This window comes from Salmo salar, chromosome 15, assembly GCF_965601325.2.
Source record: "Salmo salar chromosome 15, fSalSal1, whole genome shotgun sequence".
In the NCBI taxonomy this organism is placed as follows: Eukaryota; Metazoa; Chordata; class Actinopteri; order Salmoniformes; family Salmonidae; genus Salmo; species Salmo salar.
This window is the reverse complement of record NC_138305.1, coordinates 106,364,016-106,384,752: the sequence shown is the minus strand read 5'-3', so window position 1 is coordinate 106,384,752 and position 20,737 is coordinate 106,364,016. Positions and strand designations below refer to the sequence as shown.

The following is a 20,737-nucleotide window of genomic DNA, read 5'->3' as shown; positions in this document are numbered from 1 at the left end:
TGTAACGTGATTGAATACAAGCAAACGCACAGTAGGTGGCGACATACACAAACAAAATGTGCAAATGCCTTGATACCAAAAAAGAAGAAGAAGAAGAACCTTACCGCTCTTTTTTTCTAAAGGTGGGAACGGCGTGTGTCACGTTGTCAGGAACACATTCACAACAATGTGGCAGGATCTTTGAAATTGGAACTAACAGTCCTGTGAGTCCAAGTGTTTACACTCCGTGTTGCTAAATATAATAGAAATGCAACACACATGGCAGAATGCAGTGTTCAGTAGCTTGCTATAGCTAACGTTAGTTGTCTTGATTTATCTATTGTAGCTACCGGTAGCCCATTCGACACTTTGGTAGTTAATTGAATGCACAGGTAAGCTGTTGACTAACTAATGTATTCGTTTCCTTTGGCTGTTCCGCTTGGCTTGTCCATGTCTTGTTATTAACTAACTAACTAGCTAACTAACGTACGTAGCTGAAGTGATACCGTTTTTGTCTCGTTCTTTGTGCAACACTATGTGTAACGTTCGCTGGTTAGTCAACCTCAAAAATGGCTTAATTAATGTCAAAATGAGTTAGCTCTCAGTTTATTTATCTAATGAACATAACAAAAAATGAGCCCTTATGCCGTGACATTGTGAATTCGCAATGCCGTGACCCGGATTCGAACCGGGGTTGCTGCGGCCACAACGCAGAGTACTAACCACTATACGATCACGGCGAGCTACCGGGGCCGTGTGTGAGGAGGGGATTTTGAGCTACTCAAACGTGCACTTATTGCCACGCAGTGACGTGTACACGCTAGTTAAGCGGGTTCTCTTTTTTTCTTCTTCAAAGGCTCGTTCACGGATGTGTAGGAACCGGTATAATTTGCTCGTTTTTGTTAATTAGCCGGATCAAATCAATCAATGGGATTTTGAAAGATTAGGATGAACAGTTTCGGAGTCCGCAGTATGTATGTATGAGATGGGATGTATAATCATTATGACAGTAACGTTTTTTGTCGATACTATATATAGTATATCTAAAGAATACGTGGATATAATAGTATATGTAACATTACAGCAATAGTGGAATAGGATGGCTTTGACTAGAACACAGTGTATATTCATATGAAACGGGTACAACAATATGTAAACATTACATTGACCAGGGCTGCAGTCTCTACGGTGCAGGGTTGAGTAACCGGCTAGTGACAGTGGCTAAGTCTAGCTAAACAAACATTTTGTTTTTAACCAGACCTATAGTTATCTAGGAGGGGAGAAAAAAAATGACCCATTTGCCGTGACATTGTGTATCGCAATGCCGTGACCCGGATTCGAACCGGGGTTGCTGCGGCCACAACGCAGAGTACTAACCACTATACGATCACGGCGAGCTACCAGGGCTATGCGCTCAGGAGGAAGAATTAGGTTTTTAACTGAAGCCTGCAGTGACGTGGACAAGCGCAGCCATTTCATTTGCTTTGGCTGTGCATGCAGGTAATCACATTGTTAGTTGTCCAAGCCGGTGTAATATTTCACTCAATGTAATTGATTTGGTTTTGAAATATATATTCTGCTACTATGCAAACAGTATAGTTTATTGACAAACTATACTGTTTGCATAGCTAACGTTAGCTAGTACTAGCAAAAATATATATTTACATTTTATTTGTTTATTTAATCTCTCTTTTATCATACTGAGTCCTACTGAGACCAATATCTATTTTACAGATGAGCCCTAAATTACAGAAATACACACATCAAAATACAAATGCAACGCATCCAGAAAGAAAAACATGGTCATAAATAAACATATTCATCAGTAATAAGGTCCTCAATCAGCTTTCTGAATTGCCCTGCCAAAACATCCAATTGAAGAACCATTAACAACTAAAAGCAGTTTCACTTAACTCAATAGAGACGGAAGGAATTTCCAATGAGCCATCCCTGAGACCAGGGTGTGGTCTTACATGCAGCCTGGTCTAGGCCCATTGAAGAAAGCCTCTGAATTACAGCTGAGTGATCAACACTATTGAAGTCTTTTGTCAGGTCAATTAGAGGGCAGGACAATGTTGCCTTTATCCATACAATTAACACACAATTTACACATTTCATAGCAACACTAGCGAATATATATATATATATCTATATATATATATATATATACACTGCTCAAAAAAATAAAGGGAACACTAAAATAACACATCCTAGATCTGAATGAATGAATGGCTGGATGGCACATCAATGCGAGCTGTGGCAAGAAGGTTTGCTGTGTCTGTCAGCGTAGTGTCCAGAGCATGGAGGCGCTACCAGGAGACAGGCCAGTACATCAGGAGACGTGGACGAGGCCGTAGGAGGGCAACAACCCAGCAGCAGGACCGCTACCTCCGCCTTTGTGCAAGGAGGAGCAGGAGGAGCACTGCCAGAGCCCTGCAAAATGACCTCCAGCAGGCCACAAATGTGCATGTGTCTGCTCAAACGGTCAGAAACAGACTCCATGAGGGTGGTATGAGGGCCTGACGTCCACAGGTGGGGGTTGTGCTTACAGCCCAACACTGTGCAGGACGTTTGGCATTTGCCAGAGAACACCAAGATTGGCAAATTCGCCACTGGCGCCCTGTGCTCTTCACAGATGAAAGCAGGTTCACACTGAGCACGTGACAGACGTGACAGAGTCTGGAGACTCCGTGGAGAACGTTCTGCTGCCTGCAACATCCTCCAGCATGACCGGTTTGGCGGTGGGTCAGTCATGGTGTGGGGTGGCATTTCTTTGGGGGGCCGCACAGCCCTCCATGTGCTCGCCAGAGGTAGCCTGACTGTCATTAGGTACCGAGATGAGATCCTCAGACCCCTTGTGAGACCATATGCTGGTGCGGTTGGCCCTGGGTTCCTCCTAATGCAAGACAATGCTAGACCTCATGTGGCTGGAGTGTGTCAGCAGTTCCTGCAAGAGGAAGGCATTGATGCTATGGACTCGCCCGCCCGTTCCCCAGACCTGAATCCAATTGAGCACATCTGGGACATCATGTCTCGCTCCATCCACCAATGCCACGTTGCACCACAGACTGTCCAGGAGTTGGCGGATGCTTTAGTCCAGGTCTGGGAGGAGATCCCTCAGGAGACCATCCGCCACCTCATCAGGAGCATGCCCAGGCGTTGTAGGAGGTCATACAGGCACGTGGAGGCCACACACACTACTGAGCCTCATTTTTACTTGTTTTAAGGACATTACATCAAAGTTGGATCAGCCTGTAGTGTGGTTTTCCACTTTAATTTTGAGTGTGACTCCAAATCCAGACCTCCATGGGTTGATAAATTGGATTTCCATTGATTATTTTTGTGTGATTCTGTTGTCAGCGCATTCAACTATGTAAAGAAAAAAGTATTTAATAACATTATTTCTTTCATTCAGATCTAGGATGTGTTGTTTAAGTGTTCCCTTTATTTTTTTGAGCAGTGTATATATATATATATATTCGCTAGTGTTGCTATGAAATATGTAAATTGTGTGTTAATTGTATGGATAAAGGCAACATGTATTTTATTTATTTATTTATTTATTTCACCTTTATTTAACCAGGTAGGCTAGTTGAGAACAAGTCCTTTATTTAACCAGGTAGGCTAGTTGAGAACAAGTTCTCATTTACAACTGCGACCTGGCCACGATAAAGCAAAGCAATTCGACACATACAACAACACAGAGTTACACATGGAATAAACAAAACATATAGTCAATAATACAGTAGAACAAAAGAAAACAAAAGGTCTATATACAGTGAGTGCAAATGAGGTAAGTTAAGGCAATAAATAGGCCATGGTGGCGAAGTAATTACAATATAGCAATTAAACACTGGAATGGTAGATGTGCAGAAGATTAATGTGCATGTAGAGATACTGGGGTGCAAAGGAGCAAGATAAATAAATAAATACAGTATGGGGATGAGGTAGATTGGATAGGCTATTTACAGGTGCAGTGATCTGTGAGCTGCTCTGACAGCTGGTGCTTAAAGCTAGTGAGGGAGATATGAGTCTCCAGCTTCAGTGATTTTTGCAGTTCGTTCCAGTCATTGGCAGCAGAGAACTGGAAGGAGAGGCGGCCAAAGGAGGAATATGTATATTTATATATATATTCAATCTATCTATCTATCTATCTATCTATCTATCTATCTGCTATTTGGCATACAACTAACATTGGTATATACACACACACATATCTATCTATCGATAGATAGATATGTGTGTGTGTATATACCAATGTTAGTTGTATGCCAAATAGCTGTTTTATAGTAGTTTGAATGGTTAACCGTGGCTTTTTCTCAGGAGGATACTCCAGAGCTGTGATAATGAATGGAAAACTCATCCCTCATACTCCACTGGCTGTGGACTTCTGGCAGGTCAGGAAGTGTCCGCATGTCCGCCTGTTCTTCCTGTCCCATATGCACAGTGACCATACTGTGAGCCTGACCTCGACCTGGGCCAACAGACCCATCTACTGTTCACCGGTTACTGCCACGCTGCTCAAACTCAAACTACAGGTGTGAAACACAAAGTATCAATTATGTTCTACATTAAACACAAAGCAACATGAGGAATGTAGATATGGGATAATTGTTTAAACTATTCTTGCTTGCCTATTACCAATTCTTGAGCTAGCTATTGAAATATGAATGACTGTATACACCATAGCATCAGTGGAGGCTAGTGAAGTGAGAACGGCTCATAGTAATAGCTGGAATGGAGCGATGGAGACCATGTATTTGGTGTATTTGAACCCGTTCCACCTATTTCGCTCCAGCCATTACCATGAGCCCGTCCTCCACAATTAAGGTGCCACCAACCTCCTGTGCGTAGCATCTACTTTTTATTTGCAAAAGTGTTGATTAGCTTTTAGGTGCTCTATACTTCGGTTTGTGATAAGGCCTTCTCTCCTCTTCCCTGTGTTCAGGTCAGAGAGAGATGGATCCATCCTCTGGAGTTGGGGGAACCCAACATATTGCCTCTGGATGGTATAGGCAAGGAGAGGTTGACCGTCACTCTCATGGATGCTAACCACTGTCCAGGGGCGGTCATGTTCCTGTTCCAAGGATACTTTGGCACCATACTCTACACTGGTGACTATTCTACATGCCATACTCTACACTGGTGACTATTCTACACACCATACTCTACACTGGTGACTATTCTACATGCCATACTCTACACTGGTGACTATTCTACACGCCATACTCTACACTGGTGACTATTCTACATGCCATACTCTACACTGGTGACTATTCTACACACCATACTCTACACTGGTGACTATTCTACACACCATACTCTACACTGGTGACTATTCTACATGCCATACTCTACACTGGTGACTATTCTACATGCCATACTCTACACTGGTGACTATTCTACATGCCATACTCTACACTGGTGACTATTCTACATGCCATACTCTACACTGGTGACTATTCTACATGCCATACTCTACACTGGTGACTATTCTACATGCCATACTCTACACTGGTGACTATTCTACATGCCATACTCTACACTGGTGACTATTCTACACACCATACTCTACACTGGTGACTATTCTACATGCCATACGCTACACTGGTGACTATTCTACATGCCATACTCTACACTGGTGACTATTCTACACGCCATACTCTACACTGGTGACTATTCTACATGCCATACTCTACACTGGTGACTATTCTACATGCCATACGCTACACTGGTGACTATTCTACATGCCATACTCTACACTGGTGACTATTCTACACGCCATACTCTACACTGGTGACTATTCTACACGCCATACGCTACACTGGTGACTATTCTACATGCCATACTCTACACTGGTGACTATTCTACACGCCATACGCTACACTGGTGACTATTCTACATGCCATACTCTACACTGGTGACTATTCTACATGCCATACTCTACACTGGTGACTATTCTACATGCCATACTCTACACTGGTGACTATTCTACACACCATACTCTACACTGGTGACTATTCTACATGCCATACGCTACACTGGTGACTATTCTACATGCCATACTCTACACTGGTGACTATTCTACATGCCATACTCTACACTGGTGACTATTCTACATGCCATACTCTACACTGGTGACTATTCTACACGCCATACTCTACACTGGTGACTATTCTACACACCATACTCTACACTGGTGACTATTCTACACACCATACTCTACACTGGTGACTATTCTACACGCCATACTCTACACTGGTGACTATTCTACATGCCATACTCTACACTGGTGACTATTCTACACGCCATACTCTACACTGGTGACTATTCTACATGCCATACTCTACACTGGTGACTATTCTACACACCATACTCTACACTGGTGACTATTCTACACACCATACTCTACACTGGTGACTATTCTACACACCATACTCTACACTGGTGACTATTCTACACGCCATACTCTACACTGGTGACTATTCTACACACCATACTCTACACTGGTGACTATTCTACACGCCATACTCTACACTGGTGACTATTCTACACACCATACTCTACACTGGTGACTATTCTACATGCCATACTCTACACTGGTGACTATTCTACACGCCATACTCTACACTGGTGACTATTCTACACACCATACTCTACACTGGTGACTATTCTACACACCATACTCTACACTGGTGACTATTCTACACGCCATACTCTACACTGGTGACTATTCTACACACCATACTCTACACTGGTGACTATTCTACACACCATACTCTACACTGGTGACTATTCTACACGCCATACTCTACACTGGTGACTATTCTACACGCCATACTCTACACTGGTGACTATTCTACATGCCATACTCTACACTGGTGACTATACACGCCATACTCTACACTGGTGACTATTCTACACACCATACTCTACACTGGTGACTATTCTACACGCCATACTCTACACTGGTGACTATTCTACATGCCATACTCTACACTGGTGACTATTCTACACGCCATACTCTACACTGGTGACTATTCTACACGCCATACTCTACACTGGTGACTATTCTACACGCCATACTCTACACTGGTGACTATTCTACACGCCATACTCTACACTGGTGACTATTCTACATGCCATACTCTACACTGGTGACTATACACGCCATACTCTACACTGGTGACTATTCTACACGCCATACTCTACACTGGTGACTATTCTACACGCCATACTCTACACTGGTGACTATTCTACACGCCATACTCTGGTACTGGTGACTATTCTACACACCATACTCTGGTACTGGTGACTATTCTACACACCATACTCTGGTACTGGTGACTATTCTACACACCATACTCTACACTGGTGACTATTCTACACGCCATACTCTACACTGGTGACTATTCTACATGCCATACTCTACACTGGTGACTATACACGCCATACTCTACACTGGTGACTATTCTACACGCCATACTCTACACTGGTGACTATTCTACACACCATACTCTACACTGGTGACTATTCTACACGCCATACTCTACACTGGTGACTATTCTACACGCCATACTCTACACTGGTGACTATTCTACATGCCATACTCTACACTGGTGACTATACACGCCATACTCTACACTGGTGACTATTCTACACGCCATACTCTACACTGGTGACTATTCTACACGCCATACTCTACACTGGTGACTATTCTACACGCCATACTCTGGTACTGGTGACTATACACGCCATACTCTACACTGGTGACTATTCTACACGCCATACTCTACACTGGTGACTATTCTACACGCCATACTCTACACTGGTGACTATTCTACACACCATACTCTACACTGGTGACTATTCTACACGCCATACTCTACACTGGTGACTATTCTACACACCATACTCTACACTGGTGACTATACACACCATACTCTACACTGGTGACTATTCTACACGCCATACTCTACACTGGTGACTATTCTACACGCCATACTCTACACTGGTGACTATTCTACACACCATACTCTGGCACTGTACTTCACAGTCTCTCTCTCTAACTAGTCAACTTTGGCAATTAGCCAGCAAAATGAAGCAACACACAGATTGTGCAATATTAGGAGGCAATATACTGTCTGTCTGTCTGTCTGTCTGTCTGTCTGTCTGTCTGTCTGTCTGTCTGTCTGTCTGTCTGTCTGTCTGTCTGTCTGTCTGTCTGTCTCAGCAAAAAAAGAAATGTCCTCTCACTGTCAACTGTGTTTATTTTCAGCAAACTTAACATGTGTAAATATTTGTATGAACATAACAAGATTCAACAACTCAGACATCAACTGAACAAGTTCCACAGACATGTGACTACTACCCGCAAGTTCCCGGACATTTCTGGGGGGAATGGCCCTAGCCCTCACCCTTCGAGCCAACAGGTCCCAGACGTGCTCAATGGGATTGAGATCCGGGCTCTTTGCTGGCCATGGCAGAACACTGACATTGCTGTCTTGCAGGAAATCACACATAGAACAAGCAGTATGGCTGGTGGCATTGTCATGCTGGAGGGTCATGTCAGGATGAGGCTGCAGGAAGGGTACCACATGAGGAAGGAGGAGGTCTTCCCTGTAACGCACAGCGTTGAGATTGCCTGCAATGACAACAAGTTCAGTCCGATGATGCTGTGACACACCGCCCCAGACCATGACGGACCCTCCACCTCAAAATCGACCCTGCTCCAGAGTACAGGCCTCGGTGTAACGCTCATTCCTTCAACAATAAACGCGAATCCGGCCATCACCCCTGGTGAGACAAAATCGCAACTCGTCAGTGAAGTGCACTTTTTGCCAGTCCTGTCTGGTCCAGAGACGGTGGGTTTGTGCCCATAGGTGACGTTGTTGCCGGTGATGTCTGGTGAGGACCTGCCTTACAACAGGCCTACAAGCCCTCAGTCCAGCTTCTCTCAGCCTATTGAGGACAGTCTGAGCACTGATGGAGGGATTGTGCGTTCCTGGTGTAACTCGGGCAGTTGTTGTTGCCATCCTGTACCTGTCCTGCAGGTGTGATGTTCGGATGTACCGATCCTGTGCAGGTGTTACACGTGGTCTGCCACTGCGAGGACAATCAGCTGTCCGCCCTGTCTCCCTGTTGTGCTGTCTTAGGTGTCTCACAGTACGGACATTGCAATTTATTGCCCCGGCCACATCTGCAGTCCTCATGCCTCCTTGCAGCATGCCTAAGGCACGTTCACGCAGATGAGCAGGGACCCTGGGCATCTTTCTTTATGGTGTTTTTCAGAGTCAGTAGAAAGGCCTCTTCATACGTACATACATACGTACATAAATACATACATACATACATACATACATACATACATACATACATACATACATACAGTTGAAGTTTACATACACTTAGGTTGGAGTCATTAAAACTCGTTTTTCAACCACTCCACAAATTTCTTGTTAACAAACTATAGTTTTGGCAAGTTGTTTAGGACATCTACTTTGTGCATGACACAAGTCATTTTTCCAATAATTGTTTACAGACAGATTATTTAACTTATAATTCACTGTATCACAATTCCAGTGGGTCAGAAGTTTACATTCACTAAGTTGACTGTGCCTTTAAACAGCTTGGAACATTAAAGAAAATGATGTCATGGCTTTAGAAGCTTCTGATAGGCTAATTGACATCATTTGAGTCAATTGGAGGTTTACCTGTGGATGTATTTCAAGGCCTACCTTCAAACTCAGTGCCTCTTTGCTTGACATCATGGGAAAATCAAAAGAAATCAGGCAAGACCTCAGAAAAAATGTTTACCTCCACAGGTCTGGTTCATCATTGGGAGCAATTTCCAAACGCCTGAAGGTACCACGTTCATCTGTACAAACAATAGTACGCAAGTATAAACACCATGGGACCACGCAGCCGTCATACCGCTCAGGATGGAGACGTGTTCTGTCTCCTAGAGATAAATGTACATTGGTGCGAAAAGTTCAAATCAATCCCAGAACAACAGGAAAGGACCTTGTGAAGATGCTGGAGGAAACGGGTACAAAAGTATCTATATCCACAGTAAAATGAGTCCTATATCGACATAACCTGAAAGGCCAGTCAGCAAGGAAGAAGCCACTGCTCCTAAACCGGCATAAAAAAAGCCAGACTACAGTTTGCAACTGCACATGGGGACAAAGATCGTACTTTTTGGAGAAATGTCCTCTGGTCTGATGAAACAAAAATAGAACTGTTTGGCCATAATGACCATCATTATGTTTGGAGGAAAAAGGGGGAGTCTTGCAAGCCGAAGAACACCATACCAACCGTGAAGCACGGGGGTTGCAGCATCATGTTGTGGGGGTGCTTTGCTGCAGGAGGGACTGGTGCACTTCACAAAATAGATGGCATCATGAGGGAGGAAAATTATGTGCATATATTGAAGCAGCATCTCAAGACATCAGTCAGGAAGTTAAAGCTTGCTTGCAAATGGGTCTTCCAAATGGACAATGACCCCAAGCATACTTCCAAAGTTGTGGAAAAATGGCTTAAGGACAACAAAGTCAAGGTATTGGAGTGGCCGTCACAAAGCCCTGACCTCAATCCTATAGAAAATGTGTGGGCAGAACTGAAAAGGCGTGTGCGAGCAAGGAGGCCTACAAACCTGACTTAGTTACACCAGCTCTGTCAGGAGGAATGGGCCAAAATTCACCCAACTTATTGTGGGAAGCTTGTGGAAGGCTGCCTGAAACGTTTGACCCAAGTTAAACAATTTAAAGACAATGTTACCAAATACTAATTGAGTGTATGTAAACTTCTGACCCACTGGGAATGTGATGAAAGAAATAAAATCTGAAAAAATCATTCTCTCTACTATTATTCTGACATTTCACATTCTTTAAATAAAGTGCTGACTCTAACTGACCTAAAACTGTGAATTTTTACTAGGATTAAATGTCAGGAATTGTGAAAAAACTAAGTTTGAATGTATTTGGCTAAGGTATGTAAACTTCTGACTTCAACTGTATATAAATATTTACCATAGGCTACAGTAGCAACTAAGTAACATTTCCAGAGGCACACTGACTCACCTAATGATGAAGCCATAGGCTACTCACAGGGATGGCTACTCATCTCAAAGTGAGCTACATTGAAAAACAGTGTTGCTTTTAGCTCCAAATTGGGACTTGTTGAGAAAATATGTTTAGGTTCTACAGACAGATTATCGGCAGTAGGCATTTGCTTTCCAAACTGTACGTTTTCCCCGTGATTGTATTTTGAAATCTGCAAAAGGCAAACCGACAGCTGCAACCAAACATAGACATATAATCCAATAGATGGTGGTTCCCATTTAAGTCAGGACTGGCATTCATTACTAGTGTACCCATGATGTTAACATTCAAATTGTATGAGTAAGAGGTTACAAACCCCTTCTAAGGATTATATGTCTATGGCCATAACTCAACAAGCTGTAGCCCATATTTGACCCACATGCTGCCCAAACTGTGGTGTTCCCTACTGTAGATATACCTGTAACTGCCAAAATGAAGGAAACACTTTAATTAACCAGGAATACAAAGTATATGTTATGGTGTGGGGTGCATGTTCCTGGCATGGTTTAGGTCCACTTGTAAAATCTATGCCAAGGAGCATTGAAGATGTTCTGGCAGCTTGTTCAACACCCTAAAAGACACTTTATGTTGGTGTTTCCTTCATTTTGGCAGATACCTGTATGTGCTTGTGATAAAACTTAATAATTTGTGATATTTTTTTTAATAAACTTACTACCCTCTGCCTAAATTACACTCTCTGGTGTATTTTGAACATTGACAGTAGGCTCCTGTGGTTGGATAAAAAAAAAGTATTATGATTTTTTTATTTAAAAACCATACTTTTATGTTAATTTTTGGCATCTTGGGCCGAGCTCCTGACTCACATAATGGACCAGTCACCTTTTATTTATTATGCATTTTTATTTTCTTTTTTATGAATCAGTTACCCAATCAAGGCAGGGCCCTCCCAGTTACCCACGTGGGCCCCCTACCTCCTCTTCTCCCCCATCTGATGAGTAGCAGAGTGGCAGGAGGCAGCAGCAGGCTGTCTACACTCATTGAGAGCGGGTTCCTGAGTCCTCCTGTAGTTGGCGGTTGCAGTGAAAAACTCTTAAATATATTGTGTACAATATATACACTACACTGCTGCTATAACAGCCTCCACTCTTCTAGGAAGGCTTTCCACTAGATGTTGGGACATTGCTACAGGGACTTGCTTCCATTCAGCCACAAGACCATTAGTGAGGTCAGGCACTGATGTTGGGCGATTAGGCCTGGCTCGCAGTCGGTGTTCCAATTCTCGACAAACCATTTCTGTTTGGCCCTCGCTTTGTGCATGGGGGCATTGTCATCCTGAAACAGGAGAGGGCCTTTCCCAAACTGTTGCCAGAAAGTTGGAAGCACAGAATCATCTAGAATGTCATTGTATGCAGTATTGTTAAGATTTCCCTTCACTGGAACTAAGGGGAATAGTTCTTATGTTGACGTTTCTTCCAGAGGCAGTTTGGAACTCGGTAGTGAGTGTTGCAACCGAGTACAGACAATTTTTACACGCTTCAGCAACTTGGCGGTCCCGTTCTGTGAGCTTGTGTGGTCTACCATTTCATGGCTGAGCCGTTGTTGCTCCTAGACGTTTCCACTTCACAATAACAGCACTTACAGTTGACCAGGGCAGCTCTAGCAGGGCAGAAATTTGACAAACTGACTTGTTGGAAAGGTGGCATCCTACGATGGTGGCACGTTAAAAGTCACTGAGCTCTTCAGTATAGACATTTCTACTGCCAATGTTTGTCTATGGAGATCGCATGGCTGTGTGCTCGATTTTTATAGACCTGACAGCAACGGTGTGGCTGAAATAGCCAATTCCACTCATTTTTGAAGGGGTGTCCACATACTTTTGTGTATATATAGTGTATGTAGTATCTGTGGCTGAAATGTAATAAAATATATGTGTTGTTTTCTCACCTTAATTCTAAAGAGTATGTACCTTCTCTGTATTTCCAGGAGATTTCCGCTACACCCCGTCCATGCTGCGTGAGCCGTGTCTAAGGACCAACACCACTATAGATGTCCTGTATCTGGACAACACTAACTGTGACCCCACACGCACCCTGCCCTCCAGGCAACGAGCCACTCAGCAGATCAAAGAGATCATCCGTAGCCAGCCCAAGCACAATGTTGTCATTGGTGAGACAGAGGCTTTTAACTGTTAAGCTACTCGTTTTTGTGTAGGTTGTCTGTGAACTGTAGTGGTGTGTGTGTGGGGGGGTGGGTATGATACTGCTTGTCTTGCCTTGCTACAAGTCCTGGTAGCTCGCCGTTTCTCGTATAGTGGTTAGTGCGCTGCGTTGTGGTCGCCGAAACTCTGAAATCGTTAGCTGGCTATAATCAAACTGTAACCAAAAATACTGATAACTATTCATCTGTCCTTTAACTTGAACTGGCAGTGACCGCGTGCTTGAGTATGTCCTTATATTTCCCATCAGTCCTGGTAGCTCGCCGTGATCGTGTAGTGGTTAGTCGTCTGCGTTGTGGCCGCAGCAACCCCGGTTCGAATCCGGGTCACAACATTGCCTAGTTAAATAAAGGTAAAACCTTTTTTTTGTTAATTGCGATGCAACAATGAGTAGTAGCTAACTAATTAACAAACTATCTGACTCTTTATAGTGTGTGTGTGTGTGTGTTTTTCACATGTGTAAATGGTTTTTAAAAGCTTCAATGAGTTAGAAAACAAATTTAAATCCAGTTTCTTCGTGGCCATGGGCGTCAGTTGGGTATGGCAGGGGGCGTAGCCTGTCTCAAGAACAAACATGTAAAAGTAGGCTACAAAAAAGTTTCACACTTTCACATTGATGTCGTCATAGTTGGCCTGTCCAATAAGCTAGGGGAAGATTCGCCTAATGTAAATTGATTTAAAATGTACCAAGTGTCTGTTTTGCTAACAGTGATCGGGTTATATTATTAGCCTAAATTATAACTATGCAATCTACTCATCATATTAAGAATGGTATGCTATCTTACATTAGTCTAGAAATGCTATGATAGATGCATTCCCTAAACTTGAAACTCGCGCTCCACCTACGCATGTCGGCATTTGAAGTCGGCCATGTTGTGATTTGATCATGTGTATTATGAGTCTATTTCATGTTGCACTGAATGTGCCGTTCCACAAGTAAATGAGACAGTATATGATGAGGTTGAGTAGTGGTAGACGTTGTATATGTCGTTCCACTAGTAAATGAGACAGTATATGATGAGGTTGAGTAGTGGTAGACGTTGTATATGTCGTTCCACTAGTAAATGAGACAGTATATGATGAGGTTGAGTAGTGGTAGACGTTGTATATGTCGTTCCACTAGTAAATGAGACAGTATATGATGAGGTTGAGTAGTGGTAGACGTTGTATATGCCGTTCCACTAGTAAATGAGACAGTATATGATGAGGTTGAGTAGTGGTAGACGTTGTATATGTCGTTCCACTAGTAAATGAGACAGTATATGATGAGGTTGAGTAGTGGTAGACGTTGTATATGTCGTTCCACTAGTAAATGAGACAGTATATGATGAGGTTGAGTAGTGGTAGACGTTGTATATGTCGTTCCACTAGTAAATGAGACAGTATATGATGAGGTTGAGTAGTGGTAGACGTTGTATATGTCGTTCCACTAGTAAATGAGACAGTATATGATGAGGTTGAGTAGTGGTAGACGTTGTATATGTCGTTCCACTAGTAAATGAGACAGTATATGATGAGGTTGAGTAGTGGTAGACGTTGTATATGCCGTTCCACAAGTAAATGAGACAGTATATGATGAGGTTGTGTAGTGGTAGACGTTGTATATGCCGTTCCACTAGTAAATGAGACAGTATATGATGAGGTTGAGTAGTGGTAGACGTTGTATATGTCGTTCCACTAGTAAATGAGACAGTATATGATGAGGTTGAGTAGTGGTAGACGTTGTATATGTCGTTCCACTAGTAAATGAGACAGTATATGATGAGGTTGAGTAGTGGTAGACGTTGTATATGTCGTTCCACTAGTAAATGAGACAGTATATGATGAGGTTGAGTAGTGGTAGACGTTGTATATGTCGTTCCACTAGTAAATGAGACAGTATATGATGAGGTTGAGTAGTGGTAGACGTTGTATATGTCGTTCCACTAGTAAATGAGACAGTATATGATGAGGTTGAGTAGTGGTAGACGTTGTATATGTCGTTCCACTAGTAAATGAGACAGTATATGATGAGGTTGAGTAGTGGTCGACGTTGTAATATTGCAGTGATAATGAATGGTTGGGGTATTTTTTGTTTGTTTTTGCTGTTCTCCAAATAGTATTTTAGAGTTTTAAAATTGTGTAGAAATGCAGTAAATGAGCCTCAACTTACAAAAAAGTCCCCACTTTGTCATATCCTGTTTATCTGAACTGAACCCCCCCCATATCCTGTTTATCTGAACTGACCCCCCCCCCATACTCTAGGTTTATCTGAACTGACCCCCCCCCATACTCTAGGTTTATCTGAACTGACCCCCCCCATACTCTAGGTTTATCTGAACTGACCCCCCCCATGCTCTAGGTTTATCTGAACTGACCCCCCCATATCCTGTTTATCTGAACTGACCCCCCCCCCATACTCTAGGTTTATCTGAACTGACCCCCCCATACTCTAGGTTTATCTGAACTGACCCCCCATACTCTAGGTTTATCTGAACTGACCCCCCCCCCCCCCCCCCCCATACTCTAGGTTTATCTGAACTGACCCCACTCCTGGTGGTATAGAGATGCAGTATATCATGTTTATTTATATAGATATATAAATATCTATATGTTTGTGTATGTTGTATGTTGTATTGTAATTGTATTTCTATGTCTGTGTGTTGTCTGCAGGCCTCTACACTCTGGGTAAGGAGTCTCTATTGGTACAGCTGGCCATGGAGTTTAAGACCTGGGTTGAAGTGTCCATCGAGAGACTAAAGACTCTCAGAGCCCTGGAGCTACCAGATGTCTTCACCACTGAGCCAGGAGCGGGTCGGATCAGGGCCGTGGACCAGTCAGAGATCCGCTCCACCAACCTCCTCCGTTGGAACAGGGAACACCCCACCTTGGCCATCCTGCCCACCAGCAGACCCCTGGTCTCCTTCCACCCTAACGTCTACGTGGTGCCTTACTCTGACCACTCCTCCTACCAGGTAGGGATGAGTTCAACATTGACCACTCCTCTTACCAGGTAGGGATGAGTTCAACATTGACCACTCCTCTTACCAGGTAGGGATGAGTTCAACATTGACCACTCTTCTTACCAGGTAGGGATGAGTTCAACATTGACCACTCCTCTTACCAGGTAGGGATGAGTTCAACATTGACCACTCCTCTTACCAGGTAGGGATGAGTTCAACATTGACCACTCCTCTTACCAGGTAGGGATGACTTCAACATTGACCACTCCTCTTACCAGGTAGGGATGAGTTCAACATTGTAGTAAAATAATAAGTAACTCTTTCACATTATAACATTTATCAATACTGTACATTTTTCGGTTTGACAACTTTTGAAAAAAGTTCTGTAGTTTTTGTATAACCTAGTTAAGGAGTCCAGCTGGCCATGGAGTTTAAGACCCGTCCCAAAAGGTGTCATACCGAAACCATGACAATAGATGTTCAGAGGTCAAATCAAATATGCAGGAGTTATCGTAATTGTTCATACAGTGTTGAACTCTACACCAGATACGATAAACCATAGCAGTGTTGAACACTACACCAGATACGATAAACCATAGCAGTGTTGAACACTACACCAGATACGATAAACCATAGCAGTGTTGAACACTACACCAGATACGATAAACCATAGCAGTGTTGAACACTACACAAGATACGATAAACCATAGCAGTGTTGAACACTACACAAGATACGATAAACCATAGCAGTGTTGAACACTACACCAGATACGATAAACCATAGCAGTGTTGAACACTACACCAGATACGATAAACCATAGCAGTGTTGAACACTACACCAGATACGATAAACCATAGCAGTGTTGAACACTACACCAGATACGATAAACCATAGCAGTGTTGAACACTACACCAGATACGATAAACCATAGCAGTGTTGAACACTACACCAGATACGATAAACCATAGCGGTGTTGAACACTACACCAGATACGATAAACCATAGCAGTGTTGAACACTACACCAGATACGATAAACCATAGCAGTGTTGAACACTACACCAGATACGATAAACCATAGCAGTGTTGAACACTACACCAGATACGATAAACCATAGCAGTGTTGAACCTCCCGTACGACCAGCAGTGGACCCCCGATACGAACCATAGCAGTGTTGAACACTACACCAGATACGATAAACCAGAGAATAGTACCGGGGCGGCAGGTAGCCTAGTGGTTAGAGTGTAGGGGCGGCAGGTAGCCTAGTGGTTAGAGTGGAGGGGGGGCAGGTAGCCTAGTGGTTAGAGTGTAGGGGCGGCAGGTAGCCTAGTGGTTAGAGTGTAGGGACGGCAGGAGCCTAGTGGTTAGAGTGTAGGGGCGGCAGGTAGCCTAGTGGTTAGAGTGTAGGGGCGGCAGGGAGCCTAGTGGTTAGAGTGTAGGGGCGGCAGGGAGCCTAGTGGTTAGAGTGTAGAGGCGGAAGGTGGCCTAGTGGTTAGAGTGTAGAGGCGGCAGGTGGCCTAGTGGTTAGAGTGTAGGGGCGGCTGGTGGCCTAGTGGTTAGAGTGTAGGGGCGGCAGGTGGCCTAGTGGTTAGAGTGTAGGGGCGGCAGGTGGCCTAGTGGTTAGAGTGTAGGGGCGGCAGGTAGCCTAGTGGTTAGAGTGTAGGGGCGGCACGTAGCCTAGTGGTTAGAGTGTAGGGGCGGCACGTAGCCTAGTGGTTAGAGTGTAGGGGCGGCAGGTGGCCTAGTGGTTAGAGTGTAGGGGCGGCAGGTAGCCTAGTGGTTAGAGTGTAGGGGCGGCAGGTAGCCTAGTGGTTAGAGTGTAGGGGCGGCAGGTAGCCTAGTGGTTAGAGTGTAGGGGCGGCAGGTAGCCTAGTGGTTAGAGTGTAGGGGCGGCAGGGAGCCTAGTGGTTAGAGTGTAGGGGCGGCAGGGAGCCTAGTGGTTAGAGTGTAGGGGCGGCAGGGAGCCTAGTGGTTAGAGTGTAGGGGCGGCAGGGAGCCTAGTGGTTAGAGTGTAGGGGCGGCAGGGAGCCTAGTGGTTAGAGTGTAGGGGCGGCACGTAGCCTAGTGGTTAGAGTGTAGGGGCGGCAGGTGGCCTAGTGGTTAGAGTGTAGGGGCGGCAGGTAGCCTAGTGGTTAGAGCGTTGGACTTGTAACTGAAAGGTTGCAGATCGAATCCCTGAGCTGACAAGGTACAAATCTGTTGTTCTGCCCCTGAACAAGGCAGTTAACCCACTGTTCCTAGGCTGTCATTGAAAATAGCAATTTGTTCTTAGCTGACTTGCCTAGTTAAATAAAAGTAATTCATCCCTGGATTACACAGTCACGTTTCAATTCATTCAAAACTAACCCTTATGCTATGACATTGCAATGCCTTGACCCAGATTCGAACTAGGGTTTCTGAGGCCACAATGCAGAGTATTAACCACTATACGATCACAACAAGCTACCAGGATTGTACACTTGTGGGAGATATTAGGTTTAATAGCTCAAGCCTGCAGTGGTTTAACCTTTGTATGGCTCTGCATGCAAGGAGTGTTCCAAGACAATTTTAAGATATTAAACTGGTTCTGTCTTGATATCCCATCGAGAAACTACAGTACAGACACCCTTGATTTAATTGAAATGTATTTATGTAACTCATCCCTCCTTCCTACCAGGAACTGGAGGACTTTGTCTCGGCCCTGCAGCCCACCTCCCTGGTCCCCATCGTGGGCAGGCTAACCTCTGGCATCCCCTCCTTCTCTGCCCTGCTGCCTAGGAGAAAACACCACGAAGTCCTGGTTCCCGAGTCAGTCCGGCACTACATGAAGGGCCGGCCTGAGTTGCCGGTTCAAGACCCTGGTCAGTCCAGCTTCCCGGGTTACAGTAACCTGCTGCGGAGGCCTATCCGACCCCCTCCACCCAGAGGGGTGGTGTTTGAGTCCCCCCCTAAGGCCCCCTCCAGAGACTCCAGGCCTGGGTCGGTGGTGGACGAAGCCTGGGAGACAGGGTCCATGGAGCATCCTCATCAGGAGGAAGAGATGGACACAGAGATGGATGCAGATAAAGATGGAGAAGATTCAGACTGTATACTGATGGATCTGAGTAAAGACCACAGCCCTACCAAAGACATAGGGCCCAGATCCAGCCCCAGCCTGACCAGAGACCCCAACCCCAGCCTGACCAGAGACCCCAACCCCAGCCTGACCAGAGACCCCAACCCCAGCCTGACCAGAGACCCCAACCCCAGCCTGACCAGAGACCCCAACCCCAGCCTGACCAGAGACCCCAACCCCAGCCTGACCAGAGACCCCAACCCCAGCCTGACCAGAGACCCCAACCCCAGCCTGACCAGAGACCCCAACCCCAGCCTGACCAGAGACCCTAACCCCAGCCTCAGCAGAGACCCCAATCACAGCATCAGTAGAGACAGAGCCCCATGGAGCCTGAATCTGGTCCACAGGGTCTCAGAGAACCTGGATTTGGAGGAGAGTATCCCTTTCAGTCAATTCACCCAGAGTAACTTCACACCCATGGAGGTCCTGAGAAACACTGCAATTTCACTGAGGCCCAGAACTGTGAGAGAGGAGACCCATCCTCGTTATTTGCCTCGTGACAATGACAATATGGCCGCCATAAACTGTAACTTAAACGCAGCATCAGTTAACATAACCAGTTCCCACAATGGACACCCAGACCAGGAGATAGAACGTCTTCCATTACCTCTTCTAAGCCTGAGCACCTGTTCAGGTGACAGTACCTGTGTGAACACTAGTGACCCCACTGAAACACATACACAACCTGAACCTACAGAAGACTGTGAGATGTCTCTTCTGCTGTCTCTCCCTTTCTCTGAGGAGGACGTGTCCGTCTCTGGCTGCTATAGGAACACTCTTCTTGACCGGAGCTTTTTGGAAAAGTTCAGCCTCTCTCCTTCAGATTTAGAGTAGGGTTAAGTTGCCCAAGCCTAGACACTGATCTCAGGTCAGTTTTGCAATTTCCCCCATTAATGGCTAAGGGTATGATTGGGAGAGGTGAAACTGATCCTAGGTCTGTACCTAGGGGGAACTGATCCTAGATCTGTACCTAGGGGGAGCTGATCCTAGATCTGTACCTAGGGGGAGCTGATCCTAGATCTGTCTGTACCTAGGGGGAGCTGATCCTAGATCTGTCTGTACCTAGGGGGAGCTGATCCTAGATCTGTCTGTACCTAGGGGAAACTGATCCTAGAGTCTGTACCTAGGGGAAACTGATCCTAGATCTGGACCTAGGGGAAACTGATCCTAGGTCTGGACCTAGGGGAAGCTGATCCTAGGTCTGGACCTAGGGGGAACTGATCCTAGGTCTGGACCTAGGGGAAACTGATCCTAGATCTGTACCTAGGGGGTGGAGACTGGGGATGCCTAGATCTGTACCTAGGGGGAGCTGATCCTAGGTCTGTACCTAGGGGAAACTGATCCTAGGGGGAACTGATCCTAGATCTGTACCTAGGGGAAACTGATCCTAGGGGGAACTGATCCTAGATCTGTACCTAGGGGAAACTGATCCTAGATCTGTACC

The 20,737-nt window shown here is 44.8% G+C and overlaps 1 protein-coding gene and 2 non-coding genes across 4 annotated transcripts; 1 reads left to right on the top strand and 2 right to left on the bottom strand.

Annotated features, from left to right (window-relative positions):
• Positions 1-98: 98 nt before the first annotated feature.
• On the top strand, positions 99-20,558 carry dclre1b (DNA cross-link repair 1B). 2 transcript variants are annotated; one of them, XM_082962244.1, is made up of 7 exons: positions 107-203; positions 326-371; positions 4,303-4,517; positions 4,928-5,093; positions 13,026-13,208; positions 15,910-16,211; positions 18,856-20,558. In XM_082962244.1, the coding sequence occupies exons 3-7, from the start codon at positions 4,326-4,328 to the stop codon at positions 20,125-20,127; spliced, it is 2,115 nt and encodes a 704-aa protein (XP_082818370.1). In that variant the 5' UTR covers positions 107-203; positions 326-371; positions 4,303-4,325; the 3' UTR covers positions 20,128-20,558. The 2 variants fall into 2 exon arrangements, with proteins under 2 accessions (XP_082818369.1, XP_082818370.1); XM_082962243.1 differs by lacking the exon at positions 326-371 and having other exon boundaries at positions 99-203.
• On the bottom strand, positions 648-719 carry trnah-gug (transfer RNA histidin (anticodon GUG)). Its single transcript has one exon. It is a non-coding gene; the product is annotated as a tRNA-His (tRNA).
• Positions 1,302-1,373, bottom strand: trnah-gug (transfer RNA histidin (anticodon GUG)). The gene has a single exon. It is a non-coding gene; the product is annotated as a tRNA-His (tRNA).
• Positions 20,559-20,737: the final 179 nt, after the last annotated feature.